The 24672-nt window shown below is 40.2% G+C and overlaps 1 protein-coding gene across 1 annotated transcript in view; it reads right to left on the reverse strand.

Annotated features, from left to right (window-relative positions):
- Positions 1-10522: 10522 nt before the first annotated feature.
- The window catches only part of KCNK5 (potassium two pore domain channel subfamily K member 5), a gene marked incomplete at both ends in the record, with an annotated part of 31378 nt that continues 17228 nt past the window's right edge, over positions 10523-24672 (reverse strand). The window contains 4 exons of the mRNA XM_084262454.1: positions 10523-11334; positions 12188-12356; positions 13486-13652; positions 14988-15099. Of these exons, the coding sequence (XP_084118580.1) occupies positions 10523-11334; positions 12188-12356; positions 13486-13652; positions 14988-15099 (1260 nt within the window). The remainder of the gene's footprint in view (positions 11335-12187; positions 12357-13485; positions 13653-14987; positions 15100-24672) is intronic.

The following is a 24672-nucleotide window of genomic DNA, read 5'->3' on the forward strand; positions in this document are numbered from 1 at the left end:
CCATGGCACCTGCTGCTCATGGTCTATCATCGGCTGATTGTACCCATCTAAAACATTCCCTTTATGCTCCATAACACATTAAAATTCAACTATGGCACATGGTACCAGCTATAGCCATGGTATGAACTGGCAGTCTCAAGCATGACTAGCTTTCTATATACTCCCCACCAAGACAGATGGTAAATCTCTCATTGGAGGCTTCTGCACTAATGTGGTTTGAGACCTCATTCATGGTCCTGCCCTCTCATTGGTGTTCTGGGGCCATTCAAGTGTTATGAAATACACAAACAGTCCCTGACATTGATCTATGATATTTTTTAAAGTCACAGTTTTGGCATTCGTTGGGAATGACAGTAACTGGAAAAGTAGCACATATAGATTTCTCTAGTGCTTAAAAAATTATACTGTGGGAGTTTGCTGTACGCTAAAGACTCGACATGTAGCCTGTCCAGGTTATATTGGTTGCCATCTGGCTCTCAGTCCCACTCTTTGTTTTCAGTCTCCAGGCCATTATGTCTTTAGTAAATAATCAAACATATTTTGTTCTATTCAATTTCTTTTCTTCTGTTGAATTGTTGATTAGGAGCCAAAGGTTTATTTAAACAGGTGATAACTTTACTGCTTACTTGGTGCAACTGGAATACAGTTTTAGGTCACATCTACATGACAAATGTAGTCATGTCAAGCAATCTGAACACACAGCAACAAGCAAAATTGTTTCTAAGGCTTTGGAAGGCTTCTGGAGAGTTCCAAACCAAAGAGAGCTAAGCTTTATCTTCCCAGTTCAGAGGCTGGAACAGTAGGGACTACTGTGGTCATAAAAGGGGATTGGGAAATGCAGGAGTGGTGGTAAAAAGGAACTGGTGTGGGAAGAAGAAGAGGAATATAGAACTGGAAAGAGTACAACTACAACTCACAACAGGCACAGCCTCCTTCAAAACCTATTTTGAACCCCAGCCTTGCTAACAAATCGCTATGAATATTTAGACAGGCTTTGCCCACTTGGGCCCATGTAGTTCAGTATATGAAGGCTCTACCCTTGCCCTTACTGAACATTATCCCTGCCAGACTAAATCCACAGCAGATATCAATTCCATGGCTGAAAATTAGCAAAAGCTTGAACTTTTCCACTGAAGGAAGCCATGACCACTCACCTGCATGCTTGGTTGTTCACCCTCTGCTTCCTTTAGCTGAAGCGGTTCAGGCTGGAACTCCTTGAGTTGGCACTCTTTTGGGAAGCCAAATTTATCTTCTGGCTGTCAGACTGAAATGCCAAGTGGCTGCTGTGTCCTGCCTGCGGGCAGGTGACACTCCCAAGGGGTCACAGGAATTGTGACAGGACAGATGCAGTACAGTGGAGGAAAGGGAAAATTAAGGCGTGCAAGCAAGGAGAAAAGTGGTAGGAGCCAGAGACAGACAAAAGTATCCTTCTGTGAAAAATGAGTTGGGTCATTACTGTGTAGATCTGAGTAGAATGCTGTTTGAAATCAGTCACTGCTCTCCTCATCCTGAACCTTGTTGTTGTTTTAAAGAACGGTAATTTTACAGTAAATAAACTGTGATAACCCCAAAGCCTTTTCCTCCCTCTCTGTGCCACAGGAAGATAAGTTTATCCCAGGCATTTCCAAAACTGCATTGCATTTGAAGACACGGTAATATATAAGGGGCCAGAAACTTTTAAATAAAAGCCAGTTTGAGCTTCAATCACTTTCCACCTCTTTTTCTTTATTTTTATCGCGTTCACAGAAAGAAAATGTCTGTCTCAAGCCCACACATTTTAACAGGCTGCCAGTTCTTTCTTGCAGATTTGGCAGCTTCCTGCTATTCATGCCCCCCATAAGATTACACTTTCTGCTTATTGATAAACATCATGGAATTTAATTCCCTCAGAAAAGTCAATACCACTTGGCCAGAAAATATTTTCAGAAAACTGCTTCAAATTATTTGCCAGAAAACTTATTCCCTAGTGTTTTAGAGCAAATCTCCCCACAAATAAGATTCCTCAGTTGCCATAGTTTTGGGTCTCTGATTTCTTCCTGTACTTGGTACAAATTGCATCTCTTGCCACCACCCCCGCCCCCAAATGTTCTCAATTCAATAACCCATCCCTTTACCTTTGCTTGAGTGACATGCTGGGGTTAGCAAAGTGAGTGCTGAGTCAAGCTCTCTCCTCAATTTAAGTGGCTGTAAAGGATGGAGAATTTGCATCACTGAGTTACAGCGAACTTGGAGGTTAAACTTTAAATACAGGTATTCACTTTACCTTCTTGCCTTCATCTGATCCTTATTGCACTTGACAGAGTCCAGTCTGATATTTTAAACAGCTTCAGTTTCTGCAGAAACACAGCACCAAAGAAAATCCTTAAGTCAGGGGTGCCTTCCTTAAATGAACCCCCCCCTTGCAAGACTTTCGCATTCTGAGTTAAGTCTCCAATTCTCTATCATTATTAAAAATTGACAGCCACAAAACCAGCCAAAGACAGCAGCATCCCCCTTAGATATCCAAGGCGTATTGCTTATTCCTGCTCTTGTATTCATTTCCCATTCTAATCAGCAATTAAAAAGCAGGCCAAAGAGCTTACTATTTTTCCTTCCTTTCCAGCTGTGCCAGAGATGGAATTGGCAAAAGTCCCAGGCTGAGAGGAACAGAAAATATCAGAGAGGCTGTATGCGTCTCAAGTCTTGATTTGTTCCTTTACCTTTCACTAACTGCCAACATGCAACAGATAAGCAGTAAATATGAAGGCTGCCAGAGAAGAACAACACAGCTTTATGAATAAACACTTATCCTCTAGCTTCAGAAGCTTATGACTTCTATTTCAACATGAACACAGATTTATTGCACATTTGCATGCACATATTTTTCAGTTCTGCCCAGCAACCAGGAGTGTGTAGGAACAAGTGCTCCTCTGCACCCAGTTTATTTTGATCAGTATGGATAGGGCCCAACCCACAAATAAGCACACAAGAGGATTTTTGTCTCTGATCTTAACAGCATTAGGAATTATGATACTTCCTTATACACCCAGAAACTTAACTAGATAAACACAAATGTGATCAACAAGTGCCCAAAGCCATAAGTCCACAGAACAGTGCAAAGCTGTTGATAGGCCTCGAGCAGGATTTTTGATCTGTGTGGGACTATGGTACTTCGTACTGAGTGCCTTCAGTCTCTTTACAATTCAAAGGCATATCATAGTGCCACACACTACTCTTTTATTCAATTTAAAGTGTGCCAAAGCACTTTGGTTTTTTCTGAATAAATAATGCATAGAGCTAATTTGAAGAGACAAGTACTTTCACTTAGCATATTTAGGAAAGTATCCAAAAGAATGTTATTAAAGGGTTAGCATGGGAAATTACAAAGAACATCTATGGGAAAAATGTTAAATTTGACTTCAGATATCCTGTGTTGTAACCCCCTTGCCCCAGTTTCAGAATTTATATTTTTGGGGTTATTCAGTTCCGCTTTCTCTATCATTCACAGCCCCACCCTAGTAAAGAGAAAAGGAGTGGGAAGAGAGCACATTTCCCACGACTTCCTCCACGTAGAAAACAACATAACTATCAGAACATGAAGAGCATGTTGTCACCATCTCTCTTCTGCTCTTTCCTAAGACTAGCAAGGAGAAACAAGAGAGGCAGATTCTGGCACCTCAAAAAATGTCTAAAAATAAAAAATTAAAACTCTTACTCATTGTTTGGGTTGGGCTTATAAATTCAAAGTGATTTAAAAATATTTATATGTATTTCTCATATGTCATTAAGTTGTGGAGTTTTTCTTTAACCAGGAGTTCCATCTATAGTTGCACTTGGAAACATGGCCATCAGAGGAAGCCCTCCCAACTAGAGTGTTACTCTCCTTTCATTTCTTGGCGCCTCTGCAGGATAATGCCTCCAGAATCCCATTCCACCTTAAGTCTCTCTTTCCAAATAAGCCCTTCTGATATGCAACACGGAATGTCCTTGGGCAGAGAACTGAATTGTTGTGGGCATTTCATTTTGGACCTCTGTGCTGCTATCAGTTCTGGTACCACTCCCTGCATTAGGGTGGCTGCACAGTCTAAGATAACCTCTGCTTGAATTTGTTGTGTCTTGGGATGTGTCTTTGCTTCCATAAAACATTATAAGCCCCACTCCCCCCAAAAAAACCCTAAAAATACCTCATCCTTTGAGTCTGGTTTTCTTGGGAGCCAGGGTGGAACCCAAGGCAGAAGAAGTCAAGTAGCACACACCACCTCCTGCAAGGCTTTGCCCGTGTGCTGTGAGTCAGCATGAGTCGCAGTAGCTGCATTGCAGCCATGGAAGGGAAAAGCAATCCTTCAGCAAGCCCTCTGGGTACTCCAGACCGTGACACCATATTTAAGCACAGCACTAAAGAAGGTAAGAGCCTGCCAGGCAGTGCCATGGATTTCTTTCAGCCAGATGCGTGGCCACAGCAGGGCTAGGTTTGCTCCCTCCCATGGCTTAGCCTTGTTTCTCAGGCATGGAGTTGAAGTAAAGCCCCAGCCCCTAATCACACTTATGAAGCCAGATCACATGGAGGAGACCCCCTGTCTATATGCAGGTCAGGGGAACTCTTCAAAGCTTTTTGTTCATGCAGAAGGCTGAGGCTAAAAAACCAATTTTAAACCCCCAAACCCAACAGACACGAGGCGACTCTCACTGAAAGGCACAAGTCATGAATTTGAAAACGAAACTCTTCCTGCTCAAACTGTAGGGCAACAGACCTCCCCCACCTCCCTGCTGGTCCTTGCAGGGTTTTAGAGTTGTTATGAGCTCTTCAGTACTTCAGTCCAGCTACAGGAAATTGCCCTGAAGGGACTGAAATAGGGTGGAATTTTTTGTTAGAAATGGTCCTGAACAGCAACTCTACCTATATCAGCAGCCTTCATCTCCCAGAATTAAAGGGTTGAGTTCTCCATTTCCATGAACTGCAGGTAGCTGTATCACATTGCACTATGCATTGTAAAGACCCACGATAATCGTTGAGTGAAAGAGATATCAGTTTAAGTGTCAGCTGGTCCCCGATTTTATCTATTAGGCTATTGTGTTCAGAGGAACCCGCAACCAGGCACGGACCGTAAGAACAGGCGCTTAACAGATACAGGTTTATCCTGTTTTCCTACTTCTTGTTACCCTACTCCCTAGTAAATTGCTAACGCTCCACTAAAATACTGAGGGCAGAAGGTGAACAATAGTCTGTGGGCTCCAACCTGCTGGGAGCCGATAGAAATGTTATCAGGTGCTTACCAGACTGTGTTATGTCCTGCCCTCAGCTCCAAGAGCGGACCCCACCTCCCTCTTCGTTCTTGGCATCAGACACCAGTCATGCACCTCTTCCTCCTCCACTACTCCCTTATTTTGAGGCTAGAGGGAAAACAGAGAGATTGGCTACCCTTATAACATCCAGCCTTCCCTCCCGTGCCTATGCATCTCCCTACCTCTCCTAGGTCACACCTCAGCCGTTTCACTGCCCCAAAGCTACGGTTCAGTCTCTTCACCCTCAGGCTGAGGTGGCCCCGGATTCTGCGGATGGCTGTGTCTATCATGGGCGTCACATTTTGTTACTCATTAAGGTAGGTAGTTATCTATTATCCAAGGTGTTTTAAGGAAACTGCTGGAGTTCAAGGACTGCAAATACTTCTGGACCACAAAATGGTAAGCACTGCTGCTAGAAATACTGTGAAAATTCATAAAATAGTTACTCAGGTATTTTAATAGCTCTGGCATAAGATTCATATAGCAGCTTGATTTATTTTATTGTAGCACCGACCAAGTCTAACACTTCCTGTCTCAGGCCATCTTCTTTAAAAACAGCCTCCTGAAAAAAACACTGCCCCTAGAATAAGCTTTTATCTTTCAACAGCTGTTCAAAATCCACATTGATTAATACTTGCTATGCTCTAAGTGAAGATCAGACACTGTTGAACTGAAGTAATAAGTACTCCTACAAGTACAGGCATCTGCTCACATAAAACAACTCGCCTTATCAGCTCCTCACCTTCAAGCACTAGTCTCATCCACGAGGTGCATTACAAGAGTAGGGAATTGTAAAAAGAATTCACAGATCTTGATTGCCATTCTCCTCATGACAGAGAGGATAAGTTGTAAAACTTTTATTGCAAAATATTAAAATAAATTATTTTACAAAGACTTAGCAAATATTTACATACAGTGTGATTCCAGTGACAATCAGCAACAAAGAACAGACAGACAGGCATATTATGGAGTGATAAGAGTCATAACTACACAAACTTCAAAAGCCATATGAAAGACAAGCTAAGTTTTTAAAAGGTAAATCCATCACAAATGGAATGTATCCCACGAGGCACAAAAATTACAAGTCTACAACAGAGTTCTTGGGGTTTTTTTTTTATTATGTCAACAGACTTGTATATTGCTTTTTGCTCTCCTCATCAGTGATGCTTGTCTGTCTCTACACATACTCTCCCAGATCAACTGGAGGGGAAAAAAATATCTCAACATATACAGCTATGTCACCATGGATCTGTTATCAGTCGATGGTTTTACTTCTGCATGTCTTGTGACATCCATTGCCAGCAACAGATTCACAAATCATTAGCTCAGAAAAAAATTTAACACACCACTTCTTGCTTTTCCTCAGTTACTTCGTACCAGTGTATCAGATGTGTTAGCTTGCCTGCAGTGAGATATGTATCTGAAATGATGCCCTTCTGGTAAATATGCTTCAATAGCAACAGACAAAACTAAGAAGTGTCACAATGATGTCATGAAGGGTGGGGTCACATAGTCTATAACATTTAAAAAGGCTTTTAAAGGAACAGATTTTTGTTGTCACATTTCAGGATTTAATTATGGTTTTAAAGTATTTTAAAATATTGGCTCATCTTGGCAAAATTAGTAAATTTATATTGTGAAAGTGGAGCCATGCTTCACGTGATGTGACTGGAAATACAATCTACTTGTAGGCAACAGCTAGAAAGAAGATTTTCTACTTCTATTCCATTCTTTTTTTATATGTGCTTTTGAGGATTTTTTCCCCTCCTTAAAAAAAAAAAAAAAAAAATCCCCTTCCCTCTCTTTCCAGGAACAGATCTGGCTCACCCATAAAACTAACTCCATAGCATTAAGAGAGCTGTTAACATTATTCGTTAGTTAAATGAAATCTTACATGGCATCCAAAGAAAGCATTCCCAGATTGACCAGATAATTGAAATAACTACAAGACCTTACCAACTAGCACTAGGAAGTTCACTCAGAGGTACTTTTGGGGTTGGATACCTCAAAATCGAGCCTGGACACTGCTCCAAGTCACTACATGTAAATCTGAAGGCAGTAAGATATTAATTTAGATCCCCCAGGCAGCTGCTTTTCTCAAGATGTGGAAGACTGGCATGCAAAAAGCTGTCTTGTTTAGCACTTTGGAAGTTCTGAGATGCACCATAATTTTAAAAGCCCTGGGAAATGGTTCAACTTTTTGGAGAGAACCAGTGTAAAAACTACGCGCCAACTAAACCCCTCCAAAACAACTAGGGTTTAACGAGACCAATCCTGTTGGCCCCTGTGTAAAGAGGAATTTTTTCCCAGTGTTAGGATTACATTAAGGCACATGGTGGGATGTCTTGAGAACAGTTTTGTGAGGTGTGATCATGTTTCCCCAAAAAAGCAGGAATACTGTACTTTGTTTTAATAAATTTGAACTATTACTTTAGATCCCATGATACTTATTATACACACTTACAGTCTATGCTGACTACACTGGGAAAGCCCAGAGCGCTGCATCTAACTCGATAATATGAACCAGATTCCATCCACTCTCGGCTCTGGTGTACAAGTGCACTTTGCTATGGAGAACGGGGAGTCTGGGTTCCAGTGTGCAACATTCCCCCCTCCCTCCCCCCCTCCCCAATCAAAGCAGCCCAGCCAAGTGTCTGGGTTGTATTATTTTTGTATTAAAAAAAGAAAATGTTTCACTTCAAATGAAGACTGGACTATGCTGTTCCATTTCATGCACTTTCAGCAAGCCTCTTGTCACTGTCCTGTAGCTTTCTAACTGTCACTAAAACTTTGATCTTTGCATCAATAATGGAAGACAAGTTGGAGGACAACAAAAGTTACATGGAGTGCTTTCTCATTTTCTTTTAAGCCAACATGTACTTTAAAGAAAAAATAGAGAAGGCTAAACTTGTTACACAAGCATCTTGTGTATCATGCATGTAGTCTTATCTACCGTTTCTTACAGTTACAAGGTATAGCTGTCAACCACAACCCCTCAGATATACAAAATACTTGAAGGGCTTGGAGTCATTTTAAAATGAGGGTGTGGGTGTCTATTAGAGGTAAATCAGAATCTTCTCAATAGGGCCTCTGCTTCTTTCCTGTCAGATACAAGTCAAATTCATCCAGCCACTCCTCTGCTCCAGATAGCAGCAATAATAAAACTTGATTTAAAATTAGCATCTCTCTTCAGTGATACTATCATAAAACTACCAAATCCAGTGATGCTGATTCCACATTTTTTGCCACTATAAGAGTTGGTCCTAGCCTTGTGTTCACTTTCCATCAAAAAAAAAAAAAAAAAGGAAAAAAAAATCATATACATGGAAAATTCTGGGAAGAAGACTAGTAAAGACAGTCCCCCATGTTTCACACAGTAGATGACTTCAAAACTTTCCATCAACAAACCATCTAACTAGAGTGCCAGTTTCCCACACGTCCTCCTCCTCCTGTGGAAGAGGCCAGCAACTGAAGTTGCAGCCAATATTTGCAGTTATTAGAAATATCTAGTAATTCAAGATTAGCATTGCAAGATTCCATACACTCTTCTTACAGAGTGAGCAAGTCTGCCAGCATTAAACCGAAAACAAGAATGAGACATCTTAACTGTTTACTGAACTTTGGAAACTTTTGGACATACTGAAATGACTTAAATATTGTAAAACTAAACAGAACAACAGACCTTGACATGTTAAGGTTCAAAGGTCTTCACTATTTTCTGTTCCAAGTATGTTAGATACAACTGAAGTCAGTACCTTTTGCCAACATGTAATCAAAAGCCTCATTTGAAATAACTGTCAGGGTTAACACATAGATATGGAAAAAGCAAGAAAAATGAAACCATAGTATGATTTTCTTCATAGCCAAACAATTTGGGCATAAATGTTTTGAAGAGACATCCTTCCTTCTCAATGAGAACCCCATCTCCAAGCCAAAAGATAATACTTTCAGGAGCTTGGAGCCAAAGTTCCTTTTAAAAAGTGCCTCATGGCCTTAAGTCACTTGATCACATCTCAGTTTGCCCAAGATTTGGCATTGCCCAGACCTCTTGAAAGTGGGGCAGAATAACCATTGTATATTCACACAGGTCAAACTTTAAACCAAAACAAATAAGCAAGTTGTAATCAACTGTTTCAAATAACATCTCTCATTCAAGTCTAGTCTGAAGTACCAAGGCAGGGAGGAACACCGAATAACAATACTGACTAAGACACTGCACAGATCAGCAGCAGTGCTACAGGTCCCCTCTGACAGGCATTAGGGCATTTAGAGAATATCTGTGCCTCCCAAGGTGATTTTTTTCCTCAGAAGAACAGTGTCAATAAAACTTCACCTGTACATAGATACTGTATAAGGTTCATTCAAGTATTTCCTCTGGGAAACGGACAGTGGAAGGACACTTTCAACAACAAAAAAAGTTCATTGCATCCTGCTTGTGCTCATATGTGATTTGATCAATAGGTCTTCCAGTCACTTCACTCTTTAACAGTTCTGGGCCTGATGTGCAGTTTAGCAGCGCAATTGGTGAGCTTCATCCAAGATGACTCTTCCTTGTTAGAGGGCTCCTTCTCAATCCATTCCTTTGGAATTTTATTTTTTTTTATTTATGAAATTACAATTCACTGTAATTTGACAAGCACTGACATATTCTAAACAGATGTTTCAGATGCTTCCTCCTTGGTCTGTCAGCCCACCTCCGCTCAGACCGTGTGTCCCAGCATACCATCTACAGTTTCTCACTAAGATCAACTAGTGGTTGCATCGTTTTTTGCGGTAACAACAATGGGCAACTTAAACCAAAAAGCAACTCCCTTGCTTTTGTTTGTGATCAAAGCAGGATTCAAATCCAGGTTTTCAGAGGTGAAAGGCTAATGGAGTAACTGAACACATTAGATACCCAAAACAGTCTCTTTGCAACAGTATAGTTACACTCCCAAACTAATTCCTCGATGATAAATGCCGAGCAGGTCCAGTGTATTAACTAGTCTGTTCTTTTCTACTTTGTTCAAGAACCGTAAAATCCTAAGAAGGAGCAGGACTCTAAATTCAACTGTTATTTTACAAGTTCTTCAGATAAGCAAAGCTGATGGGCTCAGAAACCAACTTAGAACAGGGAAAAGGACACTGGAGTTGATTAGTTTGGGACTTGCTTTTGTTTTCAAAGAGACAGAAGAAACTGCAAAAGCATGCTTTTCTCCTTGCTCTGTTAATTTGTTCAATATGCACTGACCACTTCCAGAAAACCACTGTCTAACATGCTTCACGTTGCAGCCTTCACATTGCTTACTGTATTATACTCGTTCATCAGTTGTTCATAAGGCACAGAAAGTTCGAGCTCGTTATTGGTAAAGGTAGATTCATCAGAGGATGGGAATTTTACCAGTTTTTTTGCAGTTTCAGATTCCTCTGCAAGATTATCATCCATGGAGGATTTTGATGTTTCCTCATCATCCGAGATACCTTCCTCTTCATCATCATCTTCATTTACAAATGTTATATTGGCATTCTCAAATATTAAGGGTCGATAGTCTCTGGAATCCCATACTTCACCTTCTTCTTCACTAATCCTGTCTAGCTGGTTTACAAACATGTTTCCTTCTAGAGGGCTGTCTCCAATGTGTTTATCATGCAGAGGTCTCAGTACATGACCGTTCTGAATGTCCAGGGAAGCCTCAAACGACTCTGTCTTTGTGTAAGTTACCTGGGCATCTATACTGGCATTCTGCATATTTTGTTTGGAATTTTCTACTTTAATCATTTTGTCATTGTTTGTCTTCAGGGCCTTCTTCCCAATTTGCTTAATAAGATCATTGTAGGTCTCTTCCTTCTTTGAAAGGAAGCTGAAAATGTTGACATCCTTTGAAGTACCCATTTGAAGGGGTTTTTTAGACCGAGGATGGTTGTCAAATGACTCTTTTCTTTTTTTTCTCCTTTTCTTTATTGCTTTGTGGACTTCCACAAACATACTGACCTTCCAGTTAACAAAGAGCGAAAGCCAAGCTAGTCCCAGATAGATCCATAACTCCACAAAGTATCTGTAGAGGGCATGATAGTTTGCATCTGGATTTACACCTACAAGGAATTAAAGACAAGAACATTAATGAAAATGGACTTGCAAATGATAAACCTTTAAGTTACATCCCTGAGAACTTCTCTCTTCTGCACAAACAGACCCTAGCTGTTTGAACACTGCTCAGAGGCAGTAAGTGGGGATCTCAAACCTCTCTCAGCAAACGTTGATTCTAGAACCTTCACTTGTCTACTTGGTCTGTAGTCCAGGCCCCTGGACTACAACTGAAGACGGTAGCGTATTTATCCTCTCCTCATAAGCTAGGAAAGTGAATCTTTTTTCCTGTTTGAAAACTATAAACTCTCTCTCTGCCATTGAGGTATGCATATAGGTGTACCTTCCCTGAGAAAAGGATTCAGAATTCCACTTACAAGGACTGTCTCAAAGTCCTGAACAAGACAGTGGATTTTAGGAAAAGACAGGCTTTAAGAGGGAGGCACCAGTACACACATTTCGTGTTGACTAGTTTTAGGCAGCTACATGGAAAGCTTTGTCCAGTACTTCTGCGCCCTGCTTTGTACACTGGATCCCATTCAAAAGTGCTTCACTAATCACGGTGGATAGCATAACTCCTTGCCCAAAATAGGGACCTGGGGCACCCAGAAGAGTTACAAACTCCAGAACTTGGCTTCAGACTTAGCTCCAGACTTAGCTTCAGACTTAGCCATTGGTATCTAAGCTAAAACTGAAGAAACAGATCTAATCCATTGGATTAGTACCTAGTTTTAACTGAATCATCTATTCAGCAAAATGCTTTGGAAAACCTTAGAAGTCACCTTTTCAAAGCAGAGTCTGGAAACAATTGCCATACTGTGCATATAGTGAACAATAAATACATATAATACAGTTACTGACCAGCAACAAAATCTCCAAATCCTATGGTGGTAATAGTGATAAATGAGAAATAGAGGCCTTCAATGTAATCCCATCCTTCAGTCACCATAAAGACAAAGGGAGGTATAACCAGGTGGACCAAGACTCCCCAAACAATGAAGATAGCTGTGCATGTAATTTGTGCTTTCCTCTGTAAAGAAAGAAGAAAAAGAGTCAGGGAAAGACATCCAACTTTTCTTTTCCAACCCAACCCATGGCCTCATTCATCTGACAGTATCAGACATTTGAGTTCTGCGCTAAAAGTACGTAAAAGTCACTGACAGAAGTAAACACACAACTTTTTCCTTCATGCAGAAATCACTATTTTTAGAATTACTTGCTCAAACTGGTTTATATCTTCTCTTACTGTCTTGAAGTTCAAAGACTTCCTTGTATTTCACAGATAGGTGTAGGATACAAACATAACACTCTAGTCTAAAAAGCAGTCAGTACCACTGATTTTCCTTTTGTTCATCTGAGTATAGAGGACCAGAAGTGTTTAAGACGCTTCTCTCCTATTTATGCCCCCTACCCTTTGCCACTGATGTGACCTCTGCACAAAGCTGCACGCATACGTGAATTTCACTACTTTCTGTATTTTCAGGTGTTGAAGCAAGAAAGTTCTTATTGTTTCTGAAACCAGGGCCTAACCAGTCCCACTATCCTCCAGGCTCTGCATTGCCTCCCATGTCTGTGCAAAGTTAGATCTGAGATAGCACTCACCTGGGGGAGAGGGGAGGTGGGGGAGGAGTGGTTGGACATGGGATACATTGACGCTAAGCCACCAGCATCAAAAAAGCGCCCAACATTCCATGCCCCCCTCCAACCCGTAAGCCAGTAACTGAGAACAAAACGTTATTTTTGAGTTGGTTCACTGCACAGCAGGAACTACTCATTCTAGCATAAAGCAGGTGGGGGAAAAAGCAGAACAGCTTATTTCCTTGACAGAGGATCTTGCACACAATGTCTGTGAAATTGTATCTCTTGTATATGTCCTACAGATTTCTAAAGTAAGGAGATACATGTCTCCACAGAAGCTGCTTAGATGTATATATAGTATCAAAGGTTTCTACAGGTTCTCATTTTGCTAAAACATTTTGCAGAACCATCATATCAGACCCAATCTTCCTTTCAGTTAGTTGTATGCAATAGCATTTAGGAAGATTCATATTTGTGCAAGTGTCCCTTTACCACCAAGATTAGCAGGTAAGTTAAGAAGTGTAAGCTTAATTTATGCATCAAAACCGCATAGCACAAAGGTAAACAAGAGAGGGCCTTACCAGGCTTACTCCTCTTTTCGTCAGAAACTGGCCCAGCCTCTTGGCACGTCCTCCAAAGAACTTCCCCAGAGCACTGATCCATGTCAAGCAGAGAGGAACTCCGAAGAGCCCATAAAATATGCAGAAGAGACGCCCAGAGGGTGTCTTTGGAGAAACATTTCCGTAACCTGAGAGAGATAAGTATGTGCATGGTCTGTCTTTGTTACAGAGAATTCAAGGCAATTCTACCTATGCACAAAACATTGCGTGGGCTTCTGCTATATCAGGCACTCCTTACTTCACCACCTAGAAGAGCTTCAGTCTATTCCATCTGCTGATCTCCTGAATCTGGATGCCTTCCAGTTCTGCTCTAGCAAATGTGTATTCCATTAATGCAGGCTGAGAGGATTGCTATAGTTTAAGGGTTTGCTAGGTTTGATGCATCTTTTTCTTGACAAGATGAGACAAATACCAAATAAAGCTAATCTTAAAACTTATAATACAATTTCCCAACCTTAAGCGACACTGTTAAAAACTTGACAATCAATTCCATTGAAAAAAGATCAAAATTCATCCTGAAGCTAGCTTCCATGTGAAAGATTCACTGCACACATTTAACTCGTGACTTTCCAGGACAAAACCTTGAGAGTTAAGGGCAAGGTAAGGCATGACATAGCAAGGTATTTCAACTACATTTAGTTATTTGGTGGTCACAGAGCTCAACAGGACATTTCAAATTAAGGCTCTAAAATCAGAAGCCTATTTTCTGAACTTTTGCTGGGTATTTCTCGTTTAAGTGTGTCCCTGACACGATCTTCTTGTTTTAAGTTATAATATAAGCTGAATATTGCAAGTTCGGATATTCAAGACCACCATAGTACTGCGCGTTGTTTAACAGTAAGATTTCAATTTCTGTATAAATCCAGCCTTCTCTGGTCTTTTTGCATTGTAGGTGTAGCAACACCACATATCAAAGACTTTTCTGTGCAGAAGGCAGATGATATTGAGCTCTGAAAATCTAGATATCATAGGAGAAAGTCTTTCCACACAGAGGGTTTTACAAGCACAAATCAGTAGCGAGATTTAGAAGACAACACTTGCTCTACTTTGCCTTAAGAGACAGATAACTTTTAGAGATAGATAAAAAATCTAAATTGTTCTGCAAGCCAAGATCTCTAGTAATTCAGTAGCTTAAGAGGATGCATGCGAGTTAGAGGATAGCTATACAAAACCAGCATATGCACATGCTTAGAATATTGGTTTAATGGAGTGTTTTCTAACACCTTTGTTTTAGGATTTTATGATTTGGAAATTTAAGTGTATGAATTAAAGGAAAAGGAATGACACCAGTCATCTCCAACAGCACCGCGAATCTGAGACTTATTAGAAAGGCAGACATTCGGAGAGAGCACCAAAATACTGGGATTTTTCCTCTCTGAACCTGCAGATGATCACACAACTCCAAGTGTACAAACACTACAGCATACAGAAAACTACAGTCAGGAAAGTTGACAAATACTTACCGATTGTAGTGATCACAGTAGCAGCAAAGATCACAGCATTAGGCCAGTTCCAGTTGTTGAAAGTATTGTTCCCAGTAATGGCAACCCCCTGTCCAGCAGCATTTGACACAACCTGTAACAAAACAGTTTACAGCCTTGAAAACTCCTGGCAGACTGAAAAGAAACGTGTCTGTCCCTTTCAGAATTTCCCCCTTTGTTCATACTTAGAAAATACCCATTCAAGGCTTTTTATGTGAAGGCTAGCCTAGTATATTTGCTAACAATGATTTTATGAAATGTTAAGAACTTGCCTCACCTAAGAAAGAATGCTCCAACATTTAAATAGGGGGGTTAATTAGATAAGCTTTGACTTGATTTACCAGTTTAACCCAAATGGATCTCTTCCAGAGACCAAACACGCTCCTCCAGGCTGAACTAGCATTTAACCTCCAGTGCAGTTCTTGAATTAGGTTTAATATTAGGGACATCTTGAGAACTACTATCCATTTCAAAACACTGTGACATGCCTCAGCTTGACTCGGGTATGAGCAGGACGTCATAGAACCCTTGGCAAAGCTAGTGTGATTAATGTTAATTCACCTGCTGTTCCTGGCAAAGTCAAACCATCTCCAAGTAAACATAAAACTGTATGTTTCAGCAAAGGCAGACAAATTAACAGTTTTCCAAAGTATTTAATGCAAAAGCACTCTAATAATTGTCTTTAAATCAGGCCTCTTTCTTATCCCATCTTTGACTCTAGTACGCCATAATGAATGCAAAGCACTCATTCACAAATTTGGGGGAAGCAAGTATAGCTATTGGCATTTCCACAGATTCAGCAAGTCAATTTTTTAACATTAGGTCTTCAGATGCTCAAGATCTATTAGCTATCTTTATTTTTTGTAGCAAGGCACTTGGGAAACCCAGCCTTCCCTGCCTTTCCAGAACTGGACTGTAGAAAACATTGATAAAACCCTAATTTGACTATTTAGTGCAGAAGGTCAAAGTTTCAGATCAAAAATCATGCATCTTGCCGATTCTAGCACGTATTTCTACATCCCCAAAGTAAAAGTGATGTATCATATTCTCTCCTAGAAATCCCTAGTTATTTAAATCTTCCTCTGTCATGCCATGCTGCACTTAAAGCCATCTCAGATTACTTTGCCTTTTTCCCTTCAGTGTAAACAAAGGCTGGCTGAACAAAATTCTGAGGCTACATACATATGAAAGAGAGGTGAAGGAATTTCCAAAAGTTGATTCATAACATTATCCCAACACTGAACACAAAAACTATCTTGAGCTAAATACCTAAAACTGGAGGTAATATACTTTTTAAATAAACATGAGAGGTGAGGTTTATCTTAAGCTGGTAAGAACTTAGAGGTAGCTACAAACCAACTCTTCCTTCCCTTGCCACCCCTTCCTTCCTTCCTACTTGATTAATATCTGATCTTGGACCCAGCACAGCAGAGACTCAACACAAAGTTCAATTGCTACTGAAAACATACACAAGTTAACACAGGTTTTAATTATTCTTGAGACTTATTACATATCACCACCCTACTACTGTAATAAAAAACCCCCTCAAAGTGAATGCATTGTGGATATACAAGATGCAAACCATTTAATTAAAAATTCACTTTCTACACACAAGCTATTACAAAAGTTAAAAAGAGAAGCATTGAAAGTGAATGAAGGTAACTTTTCTCCTGGTAAACTCAATGTATGAGCAAAACTACATGCAGTGTCTTTCCATAGCCTTCGGGCTCTGCATAGAAAAGGGTAAACAGAGTTCTCACCAAGGCACCATTTCTCATCAGAAAGTAGTGTTGAAATGAGAAGTTGCCTTGAAATGACAAGTTGTGAGCCAACAAATAAACACACAATGCACCCCCCTTCCAAAATAAAATAAAAAATATTTGAAGCAGCTATAATGGATCACAAGTGTTAATGTGAGTAGAGACCAAAGTAACTTCATTTCTGTTACGGTCTGCAAATGAACTTACGAAGAGTCCCAACACACATCCAAAGTACCTGATAGACACAGTCTGTGATCTATTAGCCCTGAAAAGATACCTCGACTTCTTCTACTGCCCAGCAACACTGCACTAAATGTTTCTTCAAACACCAGTTTTCCAGTCATTTTTCCATGCTATTAGCATGCTTGGATAATTTTTTTTTGTTTCATTATTTCCTCACAGAGGATTTCATCCTGATCACAAGAGACACGCTGAAGTATCTGTTTCCATTTTCACTGGGCCATTATCTCATTGTGTTACTCCACCTTCAGTCTGAGCTAATGAGCTCAGTTTCCCAGTATGTAGAGTTACGTTAAGGTCCGCCAGTACTTGAGGTCTGGAGGTGTGAAGGGGGCCCAGACCCAAGGGTAAGAAGCTGCTGGACTGAGTAGTACACAGCTGCCCTTCACACCCAGTTAACGTTTTAGAGGAGATGGACAGCTCTGAGTTATATAAACCATCTAGTGAATCACCGCTACTCTCTGGCCAAAGCTGCCACCCTCTTCCTGTTCCTATTTACACACAGCTATCTGCTATTAGCACACAATTATCTACAATCTACAGTCTAGACTTAAGTTACTTTATGCCTGCAATAAGCCTGAACATACTATATGCATCCCAGCTGCAGGAACAGAGGAGGTCACAAAACATGCTTAGATAGCTTTGGTGCTGTGGGAAATATGTAGCTGCTTTCCAAGCAACATAACTTTTGCCCATACTGAAATAATTAAATATTTTGGCTTCAACAAACATTGTAAGTGGACACTATACAACTGAACAGCAAATATGTTTTTTTTCTGCTTGGTAAATCTGTTAGGCAGTTATCAGAAATGCCTTTATTTTCATATGCTAGGTTACAGAATGCAGCAGCCTGCCTGCACTAGGTATCTTAAACTAAAGAAAATTTGCTCTAAAAAGCCTTTGGATGGGAAAATAGGGGGCAGGAAGGGAGAGGATGGAGAAGGTAGATGGTACAAGTGTTCTCAATATCTCAAAAGGATGTCATATAAAAATACCTTTTCAAATATGCTCAAATTCAAAAACGGAAAATAGTTAACCATTTATCTCAAAATTTACACATCCCCTTAGTAAGAGCCCACCTCGTGACTGTTTGTACTGATAAAGGCAGGACTTTCAAGTCAAACAACTTTTGCCTCCCAGGAATCAAACCTCCACTTCTCCCTTGCTCCCCACCAGTTCAATTCTGCACTTTGGCAAGTGAAAAAGGAAAAGAAGATCTAGAGTCCCTGGAGCTATTGGTGTAAGTAAATAGTCTTGCAACTGCAAAGGAGATTTAAGACACACATAAGACTAGAATTTCTTGCAAGTAGAAAGCGGGATGCCATTTGAACATAGTCGAGCAGACAGCTTGGTCCATTTGTAGGTACCTCACCTCAAACCCCAGTACTGCTGCAATACAGCCTTGTGCTTCCTGGGCTTGGTGATGTTTTTATTAACCCTCTGACAAACCAGGTTCACTCAAGATTTATTAAATATCTCAAGAACTAGTTAAATGGGACAAATGAAAGGCATTTCTCTCAGATGCTTTGGCACAGGCCACTTGCACCCAACACCCCCCACCATGAGTACGGCTGAAAAGTTCTCAGAACAAAAGACTGCACTAGCCAGCAGACCTACCTTAGCTATCCTTGTCTTTGCATTAGCAAGAGAGATGGTTAGATTTGAGATTTGATCAGTAACAGTGCAAGGTTAAATGGTTCACAACAGAATGACTTTTAGTCCCTGTAGAAGCAATGTGACTGAGAAAACAAGCACATTGGAGACCGCTTCCAAGCAAGCTTTATCATGACTTGGTATGTTGAATATTTTACTTTGGCTTCTTGGCCTTCAGGAGGAGGAAAAAGAAAAAAAGAAAGCAGACAAAACCATCACATTCTGCTTCTGTAAGCATAAACAAGTGCACAAGGCTTTGCATTCCTTCTAGAAAAAGAACACCACACTTCTACACACTCACTTCAGGTTGAAGGATGAGATTGCCCATGCCTCCTCTTCTCCAGGTTGAAGAGTCCCAGCCTTCCAGCCCCTTGATCACTTTAGTGGCTCTGCTGGACTCTCTCCAGCATGTCCCATGTCTCTCTTGTATTGGGGTGTCCAAAACTGGACACAGTACTCCAGGTCCACGGGGCCTCACCAGTACAGAGTATAGGGGAAGGATCACCTCCCTCAACCTACTGGCAATGCTTTGCCTAATGCAGCCCAGGACACCTTTAGCCAGCTTTGCCGTAAGGGTTAACTCATATTAACTTGAAGTCCACCAGGACCCCGGGTCATTTTCTACAAAGCTGCTTTCCAGCTGGGTGGCCCTCAACATGTACCGGTACATACATGGATCCACCTGTGGTTAGTGATTTTATTCTAAGAGTTAAGGACTGCAAGAAAGCAGTAAGACAGGTTTTGCATATAGAGGAGGAATAATTGCATATCTGGCATGAAATCCTTGACACTTTAATAAGGATTAGCTGGGTCTGATAACAATGAGCAGTAGGAAGGAAAAAGGGCTTCTGGGGTACTTATGGACAGATAGGCAGATATGCCAGACTAAAGACACAAGAAAATAAACAGGCTATATAAACTAAAGCAACAGATCCTGCCCCACAGGCACCCTATTGCATACAAGAACAGCCAGATATTGCTCAGCGCCAGGTTTCTTCTGAAGAGGCTGAAGCCTCCCATGTTATTCAAAGCATTCCTTGGAGATCTGACACACAAGTCTAATGGTAGTTTTAAGCTTCTCCCAGTGGTAAAGGATCCTTTTTTCCAAAGCTATGTGTTTCCTCATAAGAAAGGAGAGGTAATTGAACTATTAAGCCTGAAATAAGAACCAGTGGCTTTCATTCTACTCTCAAGAGTATTACCATGTACATAAAAGACAATCACAGCTGGCTGCTGCATCTGAAAGCAGAGTCCATTAAAACAGTAAGTGATGCATCCTTTCAGGAGTCCTAGGCTGTGTCCCCACTTCTGACTCTGAAGGCACATGGAGTAATTTTGCTTATTTATCAAGTTGTTTTGTCAAGGATGTAAAGATTAAACGCACAGAAAAACACTGAGAATTACAAGTCTATCAAGTACTCTAGGACCTTCCTACAAGGAATAAAGCTTCAACAGCAATCACTTTTCGCACTGACATCCTAATCTTTTTAACAATGTGAAGAAAACAGAAAACTGGGCAGTAATTATCTAATCATGGGTACATACAATAGGAACAATTTAGCTTATAACATCCAGGGTAATAAGGCTTAAATTTCTAATATCTGATGAAACTCTGTATTGCTGTTTATCTTCAAGCACATTTTATTTTTTATGAAATCCAGCAATAGCAGAGCAAAACAAACAGGTGAAGTGGTACAAGAAGCTGCATGGACAATTTTTTCATAGCTTTTAAAAATCAAGAAAGTGTTTAAAATAACATCTAAACTACTTGAAAAATAAAAATCCATGCCTTGTAAATCGCACACCCTTCTACTCGTCCCCCATGATTTTTAAGATGTTTAATCAGGTGTTTAAATTAAATTGAAACATATAAAATTGTTAATATTTATATTTTCAATTAAAAAAATAAATTAGTCACATGTTAAAACTCCCAGGTCAGATATATGGGTCATCGGAACTATGTAATGTATAATATTGTCTCAGGATTACATGTAAAGAAAAAGAAAAAAAAAAGCCTGTCAGTCAGTACCTTTTTATAAAGAAAAAGCTTGTGGGTGGTCACAGCTAGACTGACAGAACCATTTCCTCAGACTCATGCAGACAGGCATCACAGTGGCCATGGCCAGAAATTTCCTGCCCTGTTGGCATATTGCACTTTGACATCTACTTGCATATTAAAAGCAGAAAAAGCTATTTCACAGGCACAGTCTGGATTTTTATGTACTTTATTGCTAGATCAAAAGTTGTAGATTCACAGTTAAACTAGGAATATGCTAATCCTGCCTGACAGCTGTCATAGCTCATATATTGAATATGTTTGTGTATCTAGTTTTTAAGCAACAAATAATAATTTACCTTAATCTATTGTTTTGGGTTACACTTGTTGGAGAAGGAAAAGAAAGGAGGGAAAAAAAAAAAGTGTATTTAAAGAAACTGCCTTCTCCCTGCCTCCTTGATGTGTCCTGACTGAATGGAGGATACCGTGCATCAGAGAAAGTATTTTCCTCACTCAAGTATCTTGGCAGCTTGGTATTTGGATAAGAAAAGGGAAAGAGAAGCCAGCTACAAAACTAACAGTTTCACCAATGAGTAGAACTCAAATAAACTCTTGTCCCCCCAGTTACTTTTCATGCCTAGATATGAGGTGTATACACATAATGATTTATCAAATTCTTCTGAGTTTTCCAAACTTTCATATTAACTTACATATTCTTGAGACTAAAATATTTCACCTCTGTTCCCAGCCTTCACTTCCAAAGACAGCTGCACTACTGCTAAGAACATCTTGCTATACCACGATGCTCACTTTGGGGGCCAGAGATGCAACGTGGCAGAACTGGAGAAAGATGAGAAAATACACATAAGGTGAAATGATTTGATCACGGCAGCAGAAAGAGCCGCTGTTCCAATGTCATCTTTGGGAGGGCCTGCTATACACATGTCTGTGCACAGAGAAGTCAAAGCTCATTGCTTCTTGGAGAGGGGTGAAAAAAAAGAAATCCTTTGAGGACTGGAACACAAAAGTACACAACCTAGAGTAAGAAACAGCAGCACCCTATTTGGACTTGTATTTCTGCCAGCCAATTGGCACCTAGCATATTTAGGATGCAGACTGCTCCAAGCAAGAGTTCTCAGGGAAGGACAGCAAGTAACTCTCCAGCCACCCCGAGGAGCTCAGAGTCACCAGAAAAGCATATGCTTCTGGTTCCTGCCATCCTTTTTTCACCCTGTCTCTAGTATAACAACAGGCTTATCCTGACTGCTTGATTGGACTCTGAGTTCCCAGCTGACTGAAACACACTGGCATACGACCAGAGCCAGAGCACCAGGCCAAGTGGACAAGCCTTTAGCCACTTGATAGTCTCTGCAGGACTATGCTAACCAGCAGGGCTTAGGATAGCTGACCTTTCATTTCCCTCTCAGCATTATCTGTGTTGGCAAGATGAATTCCATGTTTGTCAGGACAAGAACCACGCCAGATGTAAAAAGAAGTCTTTTAGCTGAGTCCTGGATTTCCTACTTCGCTTCTGTGGGGAATGGTTTGCGACCTTTTTTGTAGAAAGAAAAATAAGACGAGTGAACCATATTGTCTCAGTCTAACAGGCAACACCCTTGTGTCTTGCTAACCTGTGAAAGTTTTACTGTCCTTTACTGACCTATGCAGAGAGTCATGTTGGAAGGTGGTTGGGGCAAGAGGTGCAGGATATGAGTCAGCTGCACCTGCATTAGAGAAGGATGGCGGGATTTAACAAACTCCACATCTGTTAAAGAGGACATCAGCTGACTGATTCAGGATCAGCTGAGCCTATAGGTGTGAATCCGAAGTTAATTCCGCTGCTGTGCATGGCATTTCTTCCCAGCTGAGCTGTAGCAGGAGTTGCTAGGTTCTCCAATAGTGTCGGTAACCCCAGAACTTGTACAGTCTGTTTTAGCAAACATAAAATCCAAGGCAGAAACAACCTGCTTTCAATAGCACAATGGTGTTACAGTCAGTAGCCATCTATTACAAGGCCAAAATTGAAGTGAGACAAAAAAAGGTAAGTAGGCATTATGGGATTAATGTTTTATTTTTCCACTAAATAATAAACCCCCACAACCTCACATTTGGCCTTAATAAATGAGTGTAGTAAGTCTAACCAAAACATACAAAAAGACACTACCTGAAAAGCTAGAGAGATCTATATTTGTATATAGGATTGTTTCCCCTTTATCTATAAAACAAATTAGAACAAAAATAAGAAGCAAGCCTTGGAAAGCAAGTATTAGTCCCAACGCTCAGTCCCAATGTTTACATTCCTACATAGATCAACTACAAATAGCAGGAGACAATTCTTCCTCTTGCTGCCATACACTGCATTTATAAAATGGTTGATTAAGTGTTATTGCAAGGAAAAACATATTTTGCATTTTTCAATCAACAGTTTAATCTTAAAATACAGATCCCATCAAAAGGCAAACTTTTGAAAATTCCCACTGGGGGAAAAAAAAAATCCTGGCAAAATATGAGTTTACATATTTTAAGGGAGAGCTTTCTTTCCAGCAACAGCAAGATTTAATCCAGAATGAGATGGTATTTTCACACTGCTACCAATATAACAGATAATGTTTTATCTTGTCAGTTTTCCACAGTCTTCAAAGAAAGTAGAACTTGGTGTTCTCATGAACTTGTATTTTCAATCGCTTCAACATATCAGTAGTTTGGTGGGGTTTTTTTAAACAAGGCAAGTATAAAATTTATTTTAAATTTGCTAAAAGTGACTTTAAATGATCCACCAGTATCTTAGCATATAAAATATAACAGTACACATATAGGCCCAAATGCACTGTAGATGCCACATTTTATTAAAAGGTAATTTTAAAGCAAGATTAAACTTGCTCTGCAGAGAAAGTCTAGATAATCTTCTTGATTCTTCATTTACCCAGGCAACTTCTCAGCATTTCATTCTAGCCATGAAGCAGTGCTTCTTGATGTGTAAGTGAATTACAGAACCAGAACACTATTGCTTTCCCTTCATTACTAAACTCTGGTCTGTCAGCAACTTGGACTTCCATCTAAGCATACCTTTTCTTACCTAATAGAGCCTCCAGCAAATGCCACTTCATACAGAGCTGTCCCTACATCTAAGGCTGATATTTAAAGAATGCACGTAAATACATGCCTGATTTTCACTTTGCATAGTTTTGTTACATAACAGGACAGCAAACTAGACATCGTTTGTATCTGTTAATTTAGAATACAGCACACCCAGAGGGCTTTTTACATACAGTTGCATCTTGATCCCTTAATTATGCTGTTCTGTCACTGTTCTTTATTGATTTTTATTTTTTTGTAGAAAGTATTGGGCAAACTCCTGTTCACAGACTTCAACCTGCCTAGCAATTTTTTTAAGCAGCCTCGCTAGTTTTATTGGAGACAGCAGAGTAAGATATATTGTCTTGTACTGGACTTTGAAACCCAATTCCAAAGAAATGAAGTACATGCTATGAGGAAAGGCTCAGGTTAGTGCCGAGGATTCCTTTAAATTCACTGATTGCCCAGGAAAGCAGAACACGAACGCCTAGTAAGAACACCTGGAAGATCACAGCACTAAAGAGTTAGCCATAGAAGATACTACAAAACAGATAAACACAGAAGCAGTGTTCAGCAGAGGGAAAATATGCTCGACTAAACAGAATCATAGACTCATAGAACAATTTGGGTTGAAAGGTACCCTAAAGATCACCTAGTTCCAACAGCTTGTATGAAACCAGGTTCCATCACTCCACTGTAAAGAAAGCCTGTCCTTCAAAGAATGCGACTGAGCTCAAAGGAGGACTAGAAGCATTGTCATCTTAACCTACACACATACTTTTGTGCTGGAAAATATTCACCATTTAGCATGCTTCTGAGGAAGCTTCACCCAAGGTTTATTTAGATGCTCAGAACTGAGGAAGAACACAGAAATATCCCAAAGCAAACTGGATTTGCTCAACAGTGAGCTCTAGGATAACTCTGCAAAAGAGACAGTTTGTTG

The sequence above is a fragment of the Gallinula chloropus genome (genome assembly GCF_964237585.1).
Source record: "Gallinula chloropus genome assembly, chromosome: 3".
NCBI lineage: Eukaryota > Metazoa > Chordata > Aves > Gruiformes > Rallidae > Gallinula > Gallinula chloropus.